This window comes from Peromyscus leucopus, chromosome 4 (genome assembly GCF_004664715.2).
Source record: "Peromyscus leucopus breed LL Stock chromosome 4, UCI_PerLeu_2.1, whole genome shotgun sequence".
NCBI lineage: Eukaryota > Metazoa > Chordata > Mammalia > Rodentia > Cricetidae > Peromyscus > Peromyscus leucopus.
Window position 1 is genome coordinate 92,103,780 of NC_051066.1, and position 18,584 is coordinate 92,122,363.

Genomic DNA, 18,584 nt, shown 5'->3' on the forward strand with positions numbered 1-18,584 from the left:
CAGGCTGGCTTCACATTCACTCTGTTGCTGGTGCTGACCTTCAGCTGATCCTTCAGCTTCCAAATTCTGAGTTATGAACATTTCTAATAATAATTGCATTTTAATTTTAGCTCTTTCTCCAGAAAGCTTGCTTTTTACTTTAACACTACTGAACATACATTCTGTTTTCCACAGATCTGATATGCCTTATTGCAGTCTCATACTAAATACTTTGATACATTTATATATTTTCCAGACTACATTTCTGCAGTTTTCACTTCATTTTTTTTGTTGTTTTGTTTTAAAGGTTATTATTATTATTAGCCCTTGGCATGAGAAATGTATTCAAACAATTTGATGGGATTTATGAGCCAGTGACATAATAAACACATTAGATCACTATGATGCATGTATATTAAGGGCTGTTTTTTTGAGGAACCTCACTGTTTCATCTGGACTACAGTATTTTAAATACTATATCTTTATTCTACTCCTGCTGCCTAATAGGCAAGTTCTGCTACCCCTACCCTGTGTATGTGTAGCGTATACAGTAAAAACTCAAGAAAAACACTCCCCTATTAAAATTAAAACTTTTGTTTAGCGTTTATTCTCTACCAGACACTGAGTTTAAAAGAGGGTCTGTGAGCTTACAAATTAATCAGTTCAGTGTTATAATATTAACTCAGCCAACATACCTGTCTTAAGACAGCTGCTGGAGTGGAGTATCCCTTCTTTTGCCTGCCTTATAAGAAGAATGTACCTGCTTGTACCTCTCTCTGTCCTTAGAGGTCCTTCTGGAATCTTAGGTTTCCTGCCGTAGAACATTGATGTGAGAGGTATAGCAGAACGTAACAACGATGTACAGCAAATGTATTATAATGTTGTCCTGGAACAGGCCACATGGGGTGATAGGTAGAGTGGAGGTGATTATGCCATTAATTCTTGTTTAGAATATCTGACAAGCCTTTACTGCAGAGATCAGAGTCAATTGAAAAATGCATAGAAGTACAACTTACAGACTTAAGCTTCAGAAGCACACTGGGCAGCACAGAGTATGCCTTTATGCTGTTTGATTTGTCTAACCCTTTTTTTCCAGTTATTTTCCTAATTTTATATTTCTCAGCTGTGTTTCATTCACTTGGCTCCCTCCCCACTTTTTACTTTAATCTGAAAGACAGTGCTTTTCTTTTTTAAATGTAGATTTTACATTTCCCTGCTCAAAAAGTGTTTTTCTTAGTAAAGAGCAGCTTTATATTTACCATGTGTCCACTGGTTTGTTTGTATCTTACAGCATTGTTTTCTCACCCTAAGGTTTCTTGCCTTGTGGTCTTTGTCTAAGATAATATTCTACCAGGAGAATCCTTTGCTCCTTCTTGCAATATTCTCCTCTTCCTTGGGCCGCTTGGATACAGAGCACCTGGTTCCTGGAAAGACTGAGTCTCTAAGATCAGAGATGTTTTTCTCTGAATGACACAAATTGAGACATTTTCATATTGAATGGCTTTTGACTGGCGTGTAAAAATGTACATTCTTTAACTGCTCTGTATTATTAGAGGTCCTTCTGGAATCTTAGGCTTCCCTCCCACAGAAAAAAAGTTAACCTTAAAAATGGATGTTCCTGGGGCTGGAAAGATGGCTCAGTGGTTAAGTACGCTGGCTGATCTTCCAGAGGACCTGGGTTCAATTCTCAGTACTCATGTGGCAGCTCACATCTGTCTGTAGCTCCAGTTCCAGGGGATCTGACACCTTCACACCAATGCACATAAAATAAATTTTAAAAATAAATTATTAATAAAGGGGAGATGTTGCACTCTAGCAGCTGTTTTAGGAATGGAGGTTGAATTATATTACAACACCTACTGATCAATATTGCATATCGAAATTTTCTCTTTGCTTGGGACAAAATTTTCACAAAATATTTACTGTCTTCATAGAGACTGATAGACATAACATGCTAATGAACTGAGATGAAGGTTAGGACTTCTCATACTTTCTTTTGATTTTCTCAGTGATTGCATATTGAACATCTACTATCCCATATACTGTGTGGGATACAGTTGAAAGACCCACTTATATGAATTATTGGCCATGTTACTAGGAGATGGACAAAATATTTAAATTAATTAGATTATCTCAGGCGTAAGTATTAGGATGTCAAGGAGGTGTCAGTGTTACTGTGGGAGGACTACAACTGATACTGAAGAAGCAAGCATCCAATTAATTACATATTCTGGGTAATCAAGTGGAGACAACTGGGGTAGAAGAAAACTGTTAAGGAATAGAAGATGTGTGTTTGAAATACAGTGAGGAGCTTTGGGAGTAGTAAGAAGGTAAGCCCTCTAATGAGTTTGCTGGGGTTTTTAAGTTTTGGATTTAATATTGAAAGGTTAAATATTCATCACTGAAATGAAAAAAAGTCATTAGAGTTAAATTTAGATAAGTCATTAGGATAGAGTGATAAGCTTCTTGTTTACATTACATTGTCTATACATTCTAAAGTGTGCTAGGTTATGTAGTTTTTATTGTTCTGTAGTTTTAGAAAAGGTAATTAGCTGGAGTCAGGTTGCTGTGTCTTGAGGCAGCTTGGCTACTTAGTGAGGTCCAGACCAGCCTGGGTTACAGTATCAGACCTGGTCTCAAAAAATCAAAAAACAAAAACAAAACAAAAAACTTATAGCCAGGTCATGCCAAAGTAAAAATGGCTGAAACATGTATATTTCTATTGTGCTGAAGAATCATTACCGGCTACCTTAAGACAGCCTGGAAAGTGGAGTGCAAATGGTCCTCCACATTTAAGTGAGCCACCATTCAAGAAACCAGGAGCTTTCACGTAAGCAAGATGCCCAACTTCTCTTAATAGTTTTGAAACCTTCCAATACTGCACCTCCATTCCTACAAGGCAGCATCTGGAGTGAAATGTAGCATCAGATGGTTGGAGCCTCCAGCACTAAAGTATTATCCAACCTACAGCTACTGTTTCTTGTTCATGTTAAGACCTGTGACACTGTTACAGGTATGTAGGCCACTGAGAAAATTCAGATGTTTACAGCGACTAGCAGACTCTAAAATTTGATCAAAAGATACCAGAATCTGGATTTTATAACCTAATTCATTCGTCCCTGTTAACTGAATGAGTGTTTCACATTTATTGTGCCAGTTTGTTATTGCTTCTGCATTCAAATTATACTTAAACATAGGATTCACTTCTGAATTTTAAACAAAACCATTGTCTTGACTTTAATTACATTTTAAATTACCCACCTATATCGTGTATCGTGACTCCTATCACTGATTTTTAAAAGGAGTATTTCTCAAAAAATTAGCCTGACTTACAATCTTTCTCACAGGTTTACTTCCAGAGCCTCTATTAAATACATAGAATAATTCCATCAGAATAAATCACCTCAGAACATTATTCTCCTTACATTATTAAAGTTCACTATATTGTGAGTACTTTGAGGATAGGAACTGTGTCTTATTTATCTTGGGTATTTGTAGCGGAGAGTTTTCTCTCCGGGTCCTGCCAATCCGGCAGTCCAACAGCCCACTTAAATTAGACACAACAGACGCTTATATTATTTAATTTGGCCTAATGGAGCAGGCTTCTAGCTATCTTTCACACCTTAAATTAATCCATTTCTATAAATCTATCTTGCCACGTGGCTCATGGCTTACCAGCGTCTTCACATGCTGCTTGTCATGGCGACGGCTGGCAGTGTCTCCCTCTGCCTTCCTGTTCTCTCAGTTCTCCTCCTGTTAGTCCTGCCTATACTTCCTGCCTGGCCACTGGGCAATCAGTGTTTATTTATTGACTAATCAGAGCAACACATTTGACATACAGACCATCCCAGGTATTTGGTATTTAATGTGTTTTTTTTGTGTGTATATGCACATACATGTGTTGAAAGACCAGAGGTCAACATTCAGTGGTCAGTTTCACTTTTTTTTTTTTTTTTGAGACAGCATCTCTTGCAGAACTGGGAGCTCACTGTGACTGAACTAGATTGGCTGGCCACCAAGACCAATGAGCCTCCTGTTTCTGCTTCACCAGTGCTGGGATCACAGGTGCACACTGCTGTGCCCACCTAGTTACAGCTTCTGGGGACCCAAACTTGAGTCTTAACTTGTGTGGCAAGCCCTTTAACAAGCGAGCCTTAGTGTATTATTTTATTTAAAAGATTGAGTGAATTTGACTGTCCATTTGAAAAATAGCAATATATGACGAGGCACTGTCACTCAGGCTTCCTGTTACTACCTGTGGACGCTCGTAGTGCATGTGCCACTCATCTTTGCGTTGGCTGCTTGGCTCAGTTGCTTTGGACCTGTGATGAGAGTAGCATGTCACAGAACAAAGCTGCTCATTTCCTGGGACGAAGGGTGTAGGACAGGAGAGGGTTTCCACCATCTCTCAGTGGCACCCCAGGCTGGTGACCAAGCCCTATAGTATGGGGCCTACAGGAGACAGTTGTGATCCAAACCATAATACCATGCTGACTGCTTATTCTGGGCCAGCAACTTCTCTTCACCCTGCTGGGCTCAGTTTTACAGGTTTGTAGTCTTGGGACTATCTGATTCCTGTAGTTTTTGTCTCATCCTTTGTCTTTTAATGCTTATTATGCCTGAGTTTTGTTGAAAGGAATAGAGTTAGAATTCTACATTTTTGCTCTGTCTGTAAAGACACTGCTGTATTCCAGGCTTCACCATTAAAAATAGTCCAAGATTCAAATAACATCTTCCTAGCTGCCTTTCTGTTTGTGCTTTCTGGTTATTCCAAGCTTTCTTGAGTCTATTTTTTGGTGTAATTATTCTTAGATTTTAATCGTATTTTCCAGCATTGAGGCCTAGAATAGTTTCATTTTTTAATATATAAGGCCATCTACTGGTAAAATTTATATTCAGTTGAATTCATTTTTTCTTGTTGTTTAGACTCATCCAGCTCACGCTTGATGTGCATATGTACATATCTTGCACCACATTCTTAAGTCAGTGCCCATGGTGTCAGTGTCCATCTATAGTTTTAGTCTGTCAGGCACACTTTGCCTCTTTATCTGTGAGAGTGCCTTCCTTCTTTTCAGGGAGTCATCCCCTCCCCACTCTCCGACCTTTTCATTAAGTCAGGGTTAACCCTTTAGGTTGTGTTTGGTTTGGGAATTAGCAAATAAACCAAAACAGACAAATTAATTAAACAGTGGAACTCAATTCCAAGATCTTGAACACTGAGAAGAGACACTTTGTTGGTACTCTAAGAATTTTATGAACCTAAAACTGATGAGGTGGTGGTCAGTGAACAACCCTTAGCTAGAGGCAAATTTAAAATGAAGTTCAATGTATTTACAAATAAGTACCTTTCTTTGAAGTGTTTTTGCTATACGGTAGAGTATGTGTAAATGTAAATATATTTTCTTGATTGGATCTGGGAGGAAGTTCAAAGATCTTTTGTGTGTACGTGCGTGCATGTGTGTGTTTTGTGTGCGCGGGGAATGAAACCTAGGACTGCTGGCTTGATGGGCATATGTCTTACCACTGAGATATTGAGACTTACTTGCTATCTTTTGACTTGGGTACACTTATGTGTTAATATAGGTATGGAAAAATAGAAGAGTTATTTAAGGATATCTCACTGCAAGAAAAACTTTATTATTGTAGTCGCCAGAAAATACTGCCAGAGAGATCTTTTGGAAACAAGATCAGCCACCAGACTGTCCTTGGAAGGTTTGATTCAGGGAAGTGTGTATTCTTGCTTTCCATTCTCAAAACTTACCGGTGCTGGCTCTCTGCTGGTCACATCTGTGAACTCTCTAATTGCTCTCCATTTTTAGATCCAAGATACATATTTGCTATTATTCAGAGTATTTTTTACAATCTTCTTTTTCTAAATTTCCTCTTCCAGTGACTTTTTTTTTTTTTTTTAAAGAAGCAATGATTTTTCAGATTTATAAGTCACCATAGAAAAAAAGGGGGTTGGCAAAATGGTTCAGTGGGTCAAGACACTTTCTGCCATTCTTGGTGACATTTGATCCCTGGACCTACGTGGTTGAAAGAGAGAACTGACCCCAGTAGGGTGTCCTCTGACCTCCAGGCATGCACAGTGGTACAGGAACTGCTACCAAAGATACCACCACACAAATAAATAAATATTAGTGAATATTAAAAATATTTTTAAATCTGTGTGAGAACTGACTAGTTACTTCTGGTGTTTATCAATGCATCATACATGGACAGGTATCATTAAATATATTCTGAAAACTGATATTAACAAAGTGAACTGCACGAGGAAGTACTTCTTTAAATAAGGTATATTGTAAGAAAGTACCTGTTTACCTAGTGGCTCTTCCCTTCTAGATAGCGATAAAGAGTTAAGCAAATCCATTTTTTGTGGAAAATGACTGAGTGGATTTAATTCTGGCTGTCTGGACTGTCAGCCCTGTTATTAGGTGATATTTTGACTGCTGATGAACAGTGTGGGACTGGTATGTGGGACTGGCTGACTGCTTGGTGGAAAGCCAGAGTTAACATTCTTCCCTTGTCATGACTTGAAGCTGGCTGTGGGATTAAACAGATATTTTGTTTTCTCAGTGAACTCAGCTTTTACCTACCTATGTTTACAGGAGCTCATTTCATCATCACCGAACTGTAACTTAAGAGCTAAAAGTGCCAATAAATAAATAAAAAAGCATCTAGGTTCTTCTTTGCTTTTTGTGAAGTCTTGCTTGGTTCAAGTTGATGGTTTTTTGATTATTTAGTTCAGCTGAAAACAATCCATTAAGAGTGGATAGATGACATCACAGGAATTCTAAAAACCGTAAGATAGATGTTAAATGCCTAAAGTTCATAAATGAGAAGTCTTCATAGCCTCAACCATCATGTGAGAATGTATGAATTTTTATATAGGAGAAAAGAGCATTCTACAGGACAAAAAAAAAAGGCAAGAATATTTATTTGTTTATGAGTACTTCAGTTCCTAAAAAAGCATTAGAATGCCGTCCTTCTCTGTACTGTCCCCTTAAATTTAAAGATTTAAAAGAACTTTTATTTTAGTATATGTGTCTGTACCTCATGTGTACAGTGCTGCAGAAATCAGAAGATTGTGTCAGATCCCCTGGTCCTGGATTTATAGAGGGTTGGAGCTGCCATGTGGGCACTGGGAAGCAGACCCAGTTCCTTTAAACAGCCAGTGCTCTTCACTGCTGAACCATCTCTCCAGCCCCTCCCTTACATTTTAAAATAAATTTCCAGTATTGTACCTATTAATTTATGTTCATGTAATTACAGAGCAGTCATCAAAATTGACATAGTGACATAGGCTTTTGAACTTACTAATGTAGTTCAGGTTTGCCTTGATGGTAGGTTTTTTTTTTTTTTTTTTTCCTCTTCTCTTTGATTTGGTGTTTGCTTAGTCACTGTACCTACAGTTCTAACAAAGTTGGTTCTGGGCACATTTTACTCAGTCTGTTGGTGTTTATGTTTGGAGTAATATAGTCACCATTTTCAGTGCTGCTCTCTTTAGTTATGTAGCTTGAATTGTTTTTTGTTTGTTTGTTTGTTATTGGACAGTGCTGCCTGCAAGACATTAAATTTTCAGTTGAAAATTAAATCGATTTATATTGCATTAAGAGGAAGGAGTGTTTTAAAATTTCAAAGGTCCCACAGTCTCACAGCTTCTATTTCCAGACTAGTGTGGCCTCTTAAGAGGAAGTTTCTAAAATTGCCTTCTGTGGATAAAATTCTAGGAGCATTATGTCACTCTGTATGCACACCACTGAGGAGTGCTAAAATTCCGACTGAATTCTCATTTTGAGTAAGTCACCTTGTAGTGTTCACATGCAGAGTCACTCTTGAAAGGTTTTTATAAGAAGCATTTTAAACCATTTTAATGTCTCCTCTATCTGTTCTTTGTTACTCTCATCTTCCCCTATTCACTCAGGTATTTACTGAATGCCTGGAGGTACTTCTAAGACTTTCAGGTGGTCATATTTAGGGCAGTCAGATGGTGGTTTTTTTTAATACTCTATGTGAACATACTCAGTTTTCTTCCTTGTTAGTGTGTTGATGAATCTGGGTTCCTGCCACTGACTCAGTATTGTTTTGTATCCCCAAATTTGACTATATTACCCTTAAGGCTGGCAGCTTACAGCCTACTTCACTTACCTACCATTAAATGCCAAGATGTTATGTGGGCTCTCTCAGCATGCATATAGCTAAGTATTTGCCCCTCGATGCAGTTGGAAAAGTAAGTGCTTTTCATCTTTGCTAAATGAAGTTGTATGCACAGAACCTTAGAAGGGTTCACAGTGCTTTCAGAAGTCCTAGCAATTAAATGGAACAGGTTTTGCTCTTCCATTCTTAGCAAAAACCATCTTCCAATGTTGAGAGAAATCTCAGGATGATCCACAAATCTCCTTGAACAGTGATCTGTCACCAAATGCTCTTGCTGCTGTCCCACATAACTAGAAAAGTATTTCATCCTACCATGAACCCACAATTTCATTAATGTCTTTGGTAACACAGATAATACCAAGTAATAATGACTGAGCAATATAATTTTTACTAGAAACAGAAGTGAGAATAGACTTGCGTGCCTTCTTAGCTGGCAAAAAGGAATTTCTCAGAAAGCTATATTAACCTGTATTAGAAAAATGAAGTGGTGTCTGCTTTTTGCTTTAAATAAGTCTATTAACCACACTAGCCATCAGATATACATTATCTGAGTCTTGGATTCACACCCCACTTAATGAAACATTTGCCAAAATAATCTCTCCTGCTTGTCTCTTCCTAGCTTCTCTCTTAGGAAATGTCTACATTTTACATATCCCACATGAGAGCATCAGCCTTTCTTTAGGCAAGACACTGAGCTGCCCCTTCAATTTCCATAGAACAGCTGCTTTGTTTCATGAGGTGTGCATAGCACCCTTAGAAGGAGTACATGTTGTGTGTTCTAGAAAGGAGTGTGGAAAAGACTGCAATACCAGGCTATGTTGGAGCAAGTGAGTGAGATATAGGCTATTATAAGTAGTAAATAGGTGGGAACAGAGCCATCAGTCCTTCCAGGTTGACAGAGCGTACTTACTTGTATTATGTAGGGAGTAGTAGGTTTGGACATATGGAAGAAGGGAGCAGCTGAATTGTGAATGTTCACATTTTAAAGTTTGATGGATATTCATAAATTATCTTTAAAATCTACCATACTAATTTATATTTTCATATTCTCACTGTCTCTTGAGCTAGCGAACGTCCTGATATTTGGTCATCTCTAATTTGCATCCTTTTAATTATAACTAAGATTCTTTTTTATTTAATGGCCTGTGGGTGTTATTCACAAACTTTGAGTTATCTTCCTTGTTTACTGATTTTTGGAGTTGCCTTTTCTTTTTCTTGTCATTTTTTAAGTTAAGTTTGTTTCTTGATAATTTCATACTATTACAGAGTTTTGGAGTTTTAAAGAGGAATGCCTTTTGCTTGTTTGCTTGTGTTATTTGTGCCAAAGAGAACAAATAATATATCTTTCATTTCTCCCCTGCCTCAAAAAGACTCTTTTCCCTAAACCTGAAACTCTTAAATATGCTCACAGCCTTGAAAGTGTGACTGCAGTTAGCATTGCTGTGGAGAGCTTGTTTGGGTTACCTGAATGGGCCTCAGTCGAATCCCATAGGTTTCTAAAAGTGGTAAGCTTTCCCAACTGTGGGATGGTGATCAGAGAGAAGTGACTTCAGGAAGATTCATACAGGAGAGAAGGGGCTGTAAGCTGAAGAATACTACCAGCCTCCAGGAGCTATTTCTCTCCTGGAGCCTCTTGAAAGGATTGCAGCATTGCCAGTGCCTTGGCTTTTACCCAGTGAAACTTATGAACTTCCAAATCACAGAGCTGTATAGATGTGTGTTGTTCTTAAACTACTTAGTTTGCAATTTTTTATATCAGAAGCAACAGTAAAGTGTGTGTGATACTTTGCTACCATCAGTTTGCTGCTTACTTTTTGTTACCTTGTTTATCACCTTGTTTGTGGTGGTTTGTTGTGTAGGCATGTGTAATAGTCAAGTTTATCTTACTGTGCTGTTGTATAATGCTTTTATTTCATCCTGAATTGTAGTATTAATGTTGGCATCTCTTTACCCACCTCTTTTACTCCCCCTCTCATTATTTCTCCATGCTGGATCAACATAGGGTCTTGAGAATGTTAGATATGTAGCCAGAGATCAGTGTCGGTTGATCTCCTTAATTGCTTTCCACCTTATTTTATGAGACGATCTCTTCCTGAGTCTGGAGCCGACTCATCCAGCTAGCCTGGCTAGTCATCAAACCATAGGGATCCTCCTTTCTTCATATCTGCAGTGCTAGGGTTACAGGTGACCTGTTATGCCAGGCTTTTTACATGGTGCTAGACATGCAGACTCAAGTCATCACTCTTTTTTTGTGGCACGTACTCTATGGACTCAACCATCTCCCATGGTTCTCATTCTGGTTTTTGGTCTTTTCTTTTTTTTTTCTTTTTTTTAAAGACAGGATCTTATTATGTAGCCCAGATTGGTGTTGAGATTACGATTGCTCTGCTATATTCTTCAGATTAGAGATCACATGCCAGCTGTCATAGTTTTTAAACTATGTATTCTGGGAAGTTGATTGATATTGTCAGTTAGAAGTTTAGTTCATTCTAAAAAGATAATTCAACACTTCCATTCATTCTTCAGATTAAAAAGATGAGTTCTCCTCCTCTTTGAGGACTTTGCAGATGCCTGACTTGGTTAGATGTGTTTCCATTCTATAATATAAACAATTTGTGGCAGATTTAGAAAATTAATTATTGATTCTTAGCTATAGTTAATAATCTTAAATTTTGAGAAGGACACTACCTCCTGGATTTCTTCCACAAAACCATAGTGAATACAAAATGAGACATTTCCAGAATGCTCACATTAACATAGAAAGATAATTTGATCAGATCATTATAAGATTTACTAGCCACATGAGTGTGAGCACACACAGTGCTAAGCATTTCACATTGTATCTTCATTTATTTCTCATAATACTGTGATAGTAGGCATTACCCTACTCTACAGGCCAGGAAAACGAGATAGAGAGAGCCCAAGGTTATCATATTTAACTGGTGACATTGCTTTAAAACTTTAGATGTTTTTGCTTCAAATGTAGTTTTAAAAATTAGGATGTAGGCCGGGCGTGGTGGCGCACGCCTTTAATCCCAGCACTCGGGAGCAGAGGCAGGCGGATCTCTGTGAGTTCGAGGCCAGCCTGGGCTACCAAGTGAGCTCCAGGAAAGGCGCAAAGCTACACAGAGAAACCCTGTCTCGAAAAACCAAAAAAAAAAAATTAGGATGTAGAAACAGTTAAAAAATTAGATTTGGGTCTTCAATTCAGTTCCATTGGTCAAACAAAGAAGCCAGAAATACACACTGTACAGAAGACAGCATCTTCAACAAATGATGCTGGTCAAAACTAGATGTATAGAATGTGTGAAGAATGTAAATAGATCCATATTTATCACCTTGCACAAAATTCATCTCCAGATGGCATCAAGGACCTCAACACAAGGCCAGATACCCTGAATCTGATTGAAGAAAATATAGGGAGTAAACTAGTTACCTGGGAAGAGGGTATCTCAATTGTCCCTATAAGATTGGCCTGTGGACATGGTTGTGGAGCATTTTCTTGATTCATAATTGAGGTGGAGGGTCAAGCTCATCATGGGTGGTACAACCCTGGGCAGATTAGTCCTGGGTTGTATAAGCAGCAGCTTCCCTCATGGTCTCTGCTTCATTCCTGCCTCCAGGTTCCTGCCTTAAGTTTTTGCCTTGACTTCCTTTCATGGCAGATTATAATCTATAAGCCAAATAAACCCTTTCCTACTCCAAGTTTCTTTTGGTCAGTGTTTTTTCAGCAACAGAAACCATACTTAGAACATACAGGCATTTAGAACATATAGATATATGCATATAAACATCATATGTTATTTGAGTTCTCTTTAGTACCTGTTATTCATTCTGCTTTTTAAGAAAATTAGTATCATGCTTATATACGATACACTATGATTACATTCATTCACACTCCACTATCCTCTATCTTCCCTCTCTTTCTTTGCTTGCTGACTCTCCTCTGACCCCTTCCTACACTCGTGTCTGTATATTATTCCACTCTCCTCTGGTCTTTCCTTGCTCAGAATGATTCCCTTTCCCTGAGAGGGAAGTTACTGCTACTCTGTGTACATGATTGTCTCTGTAAAGCCCCCCCCTTACCCCTCCCACATTTTTCACTTCCCATAGTCGTTCCAGCTGTTCTTTGCTCTATTTCCTGGACTTCAGTGGACATGGCATACATATACCATTTGGAGTGAGTATTCAGCAGTCACCAATTCTCAGCAATTATGGGTCCCTGCTTTAAATACTCATCTACTTCAGAAAGAGGCTTCTCTGACCAAGGCCAAGAGCTGCATTAGTCTATGTGTATAAACACAGATATTTAGAAGGTAGTTTTTCTCTGAATCCTTAGGACAAAACAACAGGAAATTCCCTCCTAGGCCTGTGATTTCACTACCATAGATTTTGGAAAGCCAGGAGGCCTGACTTGGTTGGTATTGAACATAATGCCATTTGGGACTTTGGATTGATGGTTACTCTATGGGAATTGTTTATTCACTTTTAAACTTACTAGTGCAGAAGAGTAATTTGGACTTGGAATTTTCTAATCATACTCAATCCTTAATTTTCTTATTCAAGTGGGAAAGTAACTACCTTCTTTAGGATTAGTACAGCAAGGTTTTGAGAAAGATGAAACACAAATCAGTCTCCCTCCAAGCTTACTGCATTTTGCATTCTGTTATTGCTGTAGCAAGTAATAATCTTTAGCATATATAAAAGGCTTAATTATTGACTGTTAAGTCATATGTGGTGGTACTTGCCTATAACCCCAGCACCCAGGAACTGACGGAGAAGGCCTCAAGTTTGAGAGAAACCTGGGCTACATATGAGATCTTGTCTTACCCCATCCCGAATAAAGGAGATATTAGTAATTTCTATTTGTTAAGTCTTTACTGGAGAGGTGGTGTGAAGCCTCTACAGAAAAGGGAACATAGTTTCCTATATTGTTTATGTACATGACATAAAAGCAGTGTTCCCTAGTTAAGTGAATAGATTAATGAGTTGTAATGTGGTTCGCTTAGTGTCTGCCTTAATATCTGAATGACAAATGTGTGCCTGAAATATGCCATAATGGAAAGTAAAAAGAAAACACAAAAATACTTTGCCATTTGCCATTGTAAGCACACATCAGGGGAAAACACACACACACACACACACACACACACACACACACACACACACACACACCTAATTCTTGTACTGAATACAACTTATAGAATTCTAGAAGGTTTCGATTTGTGGGTAAGAAGGGCAGTTAATTATCATTTGCTGTAGGAAAATGGTTATTTTCCTCTCCTGTATACAGATTACTCTCATATCCTCAAGGTTTTCCTTCATGCTTTTGTATTCATTTCCTGCTGCTGCTGCTGCTGCTGCTGCTGCTGCTGGAACAAATTACAAGAGAACCAGTGTCTTTAAGGCAATAGAATTTTGTTACATTGTTGCTTGGAGGCCAGAAACTTAAGTAAACCTTTTAGTAAGCTCACATAAAGATAAGATGTGTGTTAGTTGGTATATTGTAGAAGAGTTAGAGTAAGAGGCAGAGAGGAAAGAAAAACTCGGAAAAGAATTTATTTTACAAATGTTAAGCTAGTCGGCCAAAGCATAGCTACAGATAGGCTAGATGAGAAATACTTCCGAGCTAGACCTGGGAGAAGCTAGAGTAGTCCAAGAAACTCTGTTTTGTGTAGCCATGGTCCTTACATCACTTGAAAAGTTGTGGTTAAAACTACTATGCTGTCTCTAGAAAAGAAAACACATACATGGTTAAAGAGCTTTACAGTTCATTACAGATGTGTGTGGGTGTGAGGCTGAGAGATGACTGGGTGACTAGGAGCTCCTACTATTTCCAAGTACCAACCAGTTAACTTTTCTGTCTGTGCTAGTCATCTTTCCATTGCTTTGAAAACTACATGAGAAAACAAGCTTTAAAGGAAGACATCTTACTTTGGCATAGTTTCAGAGATCTCAGTAGATGATCAATTGGCCCAGGTACTTTGGGTCTGTGGTAAAGTAGATCATATGCCAGAGAACTCACCATCTAACAGCTGCCTAACTCCTAGTGGGCCAGGAAGCAGAAAGAGGAAGGAACAAGGATCTCACTGTGTCCTCTGAAACTGTGCTCCTATGACATGCTTCCTCCAGTTAGTCCCACTTAGAAAGTTTCAGCTCCTAAGAGTGCTATCAGCTGAACACCAAGCCTTTAATATAGAAGTTTTTAGGGCCAGTGTTATTTTCTGGAGATCACAGCGTTTAAGGCAACATCTTGGAGCAAAAGAACTGAACTGTAAGGAGATAAAAAAGGTCCCCTGTTTCTTGATCCAGGACTTTTCTAGTCTCCAGATCTATGGAAAATAAGTCTTTGTTCACTTAGAAATAAGTCTTGTGTTACGCTGTAGTAGCTAATTCTTCTACTTTATGTGAATGAATACTTTTAAACAGTTGTTCAAATAGAGAGCAGAGATCAGAAGTTTTGGTATCATATTGGTTTTACATTAAAAACAAGAATGAAGAAAATCCTTTAAGAACTCCTTCATGTACCTTAAAGAATCTAGCCTCGAGAAGCTGTTAATAATGCAGCCTTTGTGCTCCTATGTCTCTGAGCAGTTCTAAGGGAAGATTGGCAAGAGACTAAAGAACTAAGTACTAAAAAGTGTAGACCCCGAGTGGTTCCCTGTAAAGCGAATGCCATCAGAGCTTCTGTTGTACTTCTGTTGACTAGCGATAGAAAGTCGTCACTGTCTGGCTTTGGATAACCAGAATGGCAACTTTAGTTAATGTTTTTTGTCATCTACTTAAATACAGCATTTACTATGTGTTGGGCACTGTTTACTTGTAATAAAGATAGGTGCTGTTTCTTCAAAGATTAGGCACAGAAGCTTTGGTATTTTTCCAAAGGTTGCAGACCTGGTATTTAGCCAAACCTAGATTCAACTTACAGACATTTGACTAGAATCTACACGTTTCTTTTTCCTCCTTCTCCTCCCTTCCCCCTCCTCTTCCTCTTCTTCTCTTTTCTTTTTAGACAGTCTTTTTTTTTTTTTTTTTTTTTTTTGGTTTTTCGAGACAGGGTTTCTCTGTGTAGCTTTGTGCCTTTCCTGGAACTCACTTGTAGCCAAGCCTGGCCTCGAACTCATAGAGATCCGCCTGCCTCTGCCTCCAGAGTGCTGGATTAAAGCATGTGCCATCACCGCCCGGCTCTTTATTTAGACAGTCTTACTATGTAGCCTTGGCTGACATGGAACTTGCTACATTGACTAGATGGGCCAGTTTCCATCATACAAAGTTCTGTCTGTCTCTGCCTCCTGAGTACTAACTAGGCTTAAAGGTGTGTTCCATCATGGTCAACCAAATCCTCACTCTTAATCACAGTACTGGGCAGTGTAATATTCTTTGTCAAAAGACTTGTGTCCAGAATATGTAAAGAGCTTCTAGAAATTAATTTAAAAAATGAGCAAGCTGGGCATGGTGGCACATAATTTTAATCTCAGCACTCAGTAGGCAGAGGCAGGTGGATCTCTGAATCTGTGGCCAGCTTGCTCCACATAGCTCATTCTCAGGGTTACACAATGAGACCTTGTCTTTAAAAAAAGAGAAAGAGATGAAAAGACTTAAAAGATAAGCACATGGCCAAATGAAATGATGCTAGCTCTCATTAATCTTCTGAAAAACAAGAATAGTTGGCAAATAGCACTTTAATGTACACAATACAGTAATATTTAAAATACCGAAAACCCTAGATATTAGTAGGATGTGGAACACAAGCTGTCATTTTTGACAAAATGTATGATTACAACTACTTTGGAAAACAGTTTACTAACTTTTTATATGGTTAAACATGCAACTGCCTTGTGACCTAATAATTGCATTTCTAGGTAATTAAGAGAAATGAAAGCATTGCTAATAATAGACTTGTATAGGTCCTTGTCAGCTACATAGTGAGTTCTACACCAGCCTGGTTTGTATGAGACCCTGTCTCAAAAACAGGATTATAGAAAAAGAGATCTGTATATGAACTTGACCATGGCTTACAAACTGGAATGATTCAGATTTCTCTCAGTGTAAGAAAAAAAATCAATAATGATTCAACTAGGGGACTACTTAGTCAAGTTTACTCTGATACACTAAAACAGTGTAGTGAGTTAAAAAAGTATAATGATAGTAATACTACTTGCTTCAGTTTATATGAAAACTTAGTATGGGCCAAACTGTCTACATGTTATAAATAAAAACAGAAGGCAAAGGGGATTCTTTGGTGTGGCGGAAATATCTTAAATTTCCATGGTGGTTCTGCATATCTTAGTCCATTTGTGCATCTACAAAATAAAGCATAGGTGGGATGGATTGTCATCAACAATCATTTCTTTTTTACACTTTTGGAGGGTGAGAACATGAAGATTAAGTTGTCTGTCTGGGTTCACTTTCAGGACCATAGGTGACCCTCTTTTAGCTATGCCATCACATGGGAGAAAGAATGAGGTAGCTTTTAAGAGTTTGTTTAAGGTTGATCACCCCAGTCATGAGTGTTTGCCTTCTGACCCAAATTCTCCACTGCCGCATACCCTCACCTTTGGGTTTAGATAGCAATGCATTCTGCAGGGACACAAACATCTGTACTGAGCTGCATATGTACACATCTGTAGACTTTGGTGGTGCCTGTGTATTTGAAGTGGATGCATGGTACTGTGTATGAAGTTACCTCAATAAAAGAAATAACAAAGATTTTCACAGGAGGAGTTGAAGGAGTAACAAGGAAGAGGGAAATAATATAAATAAATCTTATAATTACAGTTTATAATTTTTAAAAATTAGAAAAATAATGGAAACAACAGAAGCAAGGGAAGGACTTTTGGACAAGTGTAGTACCATAGGAATGACAAGAAGCAGCTTAGAGCATGCCGAGACACATTAAGAGGTATAGAACTGTTGTGTAGAACTTCAGCTTATATTTATAATTATCCACAGATCTAAGTTGTATCCAGTATACATTTCTATGTCTGCATGATTTATTATGCAGACTTAGAAATGGTTTATTAATAGTCAGTAAAAGTTTTTAAACTGAGGGCTACATGTCAGTTGTATAGGATATTTAATGCATTAAGTGAATATCCTAGATTTTATGTAAAAAATCATTGTTAATTTGGGAGAGCAATTTGAAATGGAACTAGTCTCTTAAGAGTAGTTTGTTTATAATATATTCCAGAACAGTTCAGAACTTAGAAATAATTAAATGAGCTAAAATAAATACAGCAGTAATTTGTCCTTATTGTAATGTTGCATCAAATGAATACATAGAGGCAAGGTGACAAATTCTCTCTGGGGTCTATGATCACACATATACAGGGTGATCCAGATATGCTCTGTCTACCAAATGATGAATTGAAATAGGAGTCCTGTAGTCTTATTCTGAGTTGATCCTTCAAAATAAAGAACAACCTTCAGTTTGTGGATTTCCCCCTTTCAATTAGGTTTTTCCTATGGCTTATTATGGAAGTAAGTAATAAACATACTAGTTACTACATAGTAATTACTGTGGTCTTTGGTGTCTTAAACAAGACCAACACATTGGCTTTCTTGTTGTTTATGGAAACACTAATTCCTGATCTTTGCATCTGTTTTAGTAATAGTTATGCACAAGTGCGAGCTGTGGTAATGACCAGAGATGACTCAAGTGGCGGATGGCTACCACTCGGAGGGAGCGGACTGAGCAGCGTCACTGTCTTCAGGGTCCCTCATCAGGAAGAGAATGGCTGTGCGGACTTTTTTATCCGTGGAGAGAGACTCAGGGACAAAATGGTAATGATTAATGTAGCTATCGCTGTAATTTTAGGATACTTTCTGAAGAAATGACTTATCTGTTTAAAATTCTAACTGGTATACCATTTATGTGAGAGTTAGTTAATTTTGTTTGTGACTCAATGATTAATTCTTGGGAGTCATTTTTATGTTTATGTTAAAGACAGCAATATGTGAATGTGTCTGGCTGGATCTGACAGTAATGTACACATATCGCATGGGGCTCCTGCTTTACTGTTTCGATTAACTCCATAATATTCATGAATAGCTCTCTAGCCTCCCCCACTTTTCTCCTTTTTCATTAGGCCAGAGATCAGCAACTCCTAGTTTGAAGGACAGATTCAGGCATGCCACCTGTTCTTTTTATTTGTTTTTTATTCAGTCCATGAGCTAATGGGGGTGTGTGGTTTTTTTGTTTTTGTTTTTTTTTTGTTTGTTTGTTTGTTTGGTTGGTTGGTTGGTTTTTTGAGACAGGGTTTCTCTGTGTAGCTTTGCGCCTTTTCCTGGAACTCACTTGGTAGCCCAGGCTGGCCTTGAACTCACAGAGATCCGCCTGCCTCTGCGTCCCAAGTGCTGGGATTAAAGGCGTGCGCCACCACCGCCCGGCCCATGTTGTTTGTTTTAAACACTATCAATGAGTTGATGAAAGCTGATCATGGTGGCTC

The 18,584-nt window shown here is 38.2% G+C and overlaps 1 protein-coding gene across 1 annotated transcript in view; it reads left to right on the forward strand.

Moving 5' to 3' along the window:
* Spred1 (sprouty related EVH1 domain containing 1) overlaps positions 1-18,584 on the forward strand; it is an 80,009-nt gene that overhangs the window by 21,073 nt on the left and 40,352 nt on the right. Inside the window, 1 exon segment of the mRNA XM_028888084.1 lies at positions 17,745-17,919. Coding sequence (XP_028743917.1) covers positions 17,745-17,919 — 175 coding nt within the window.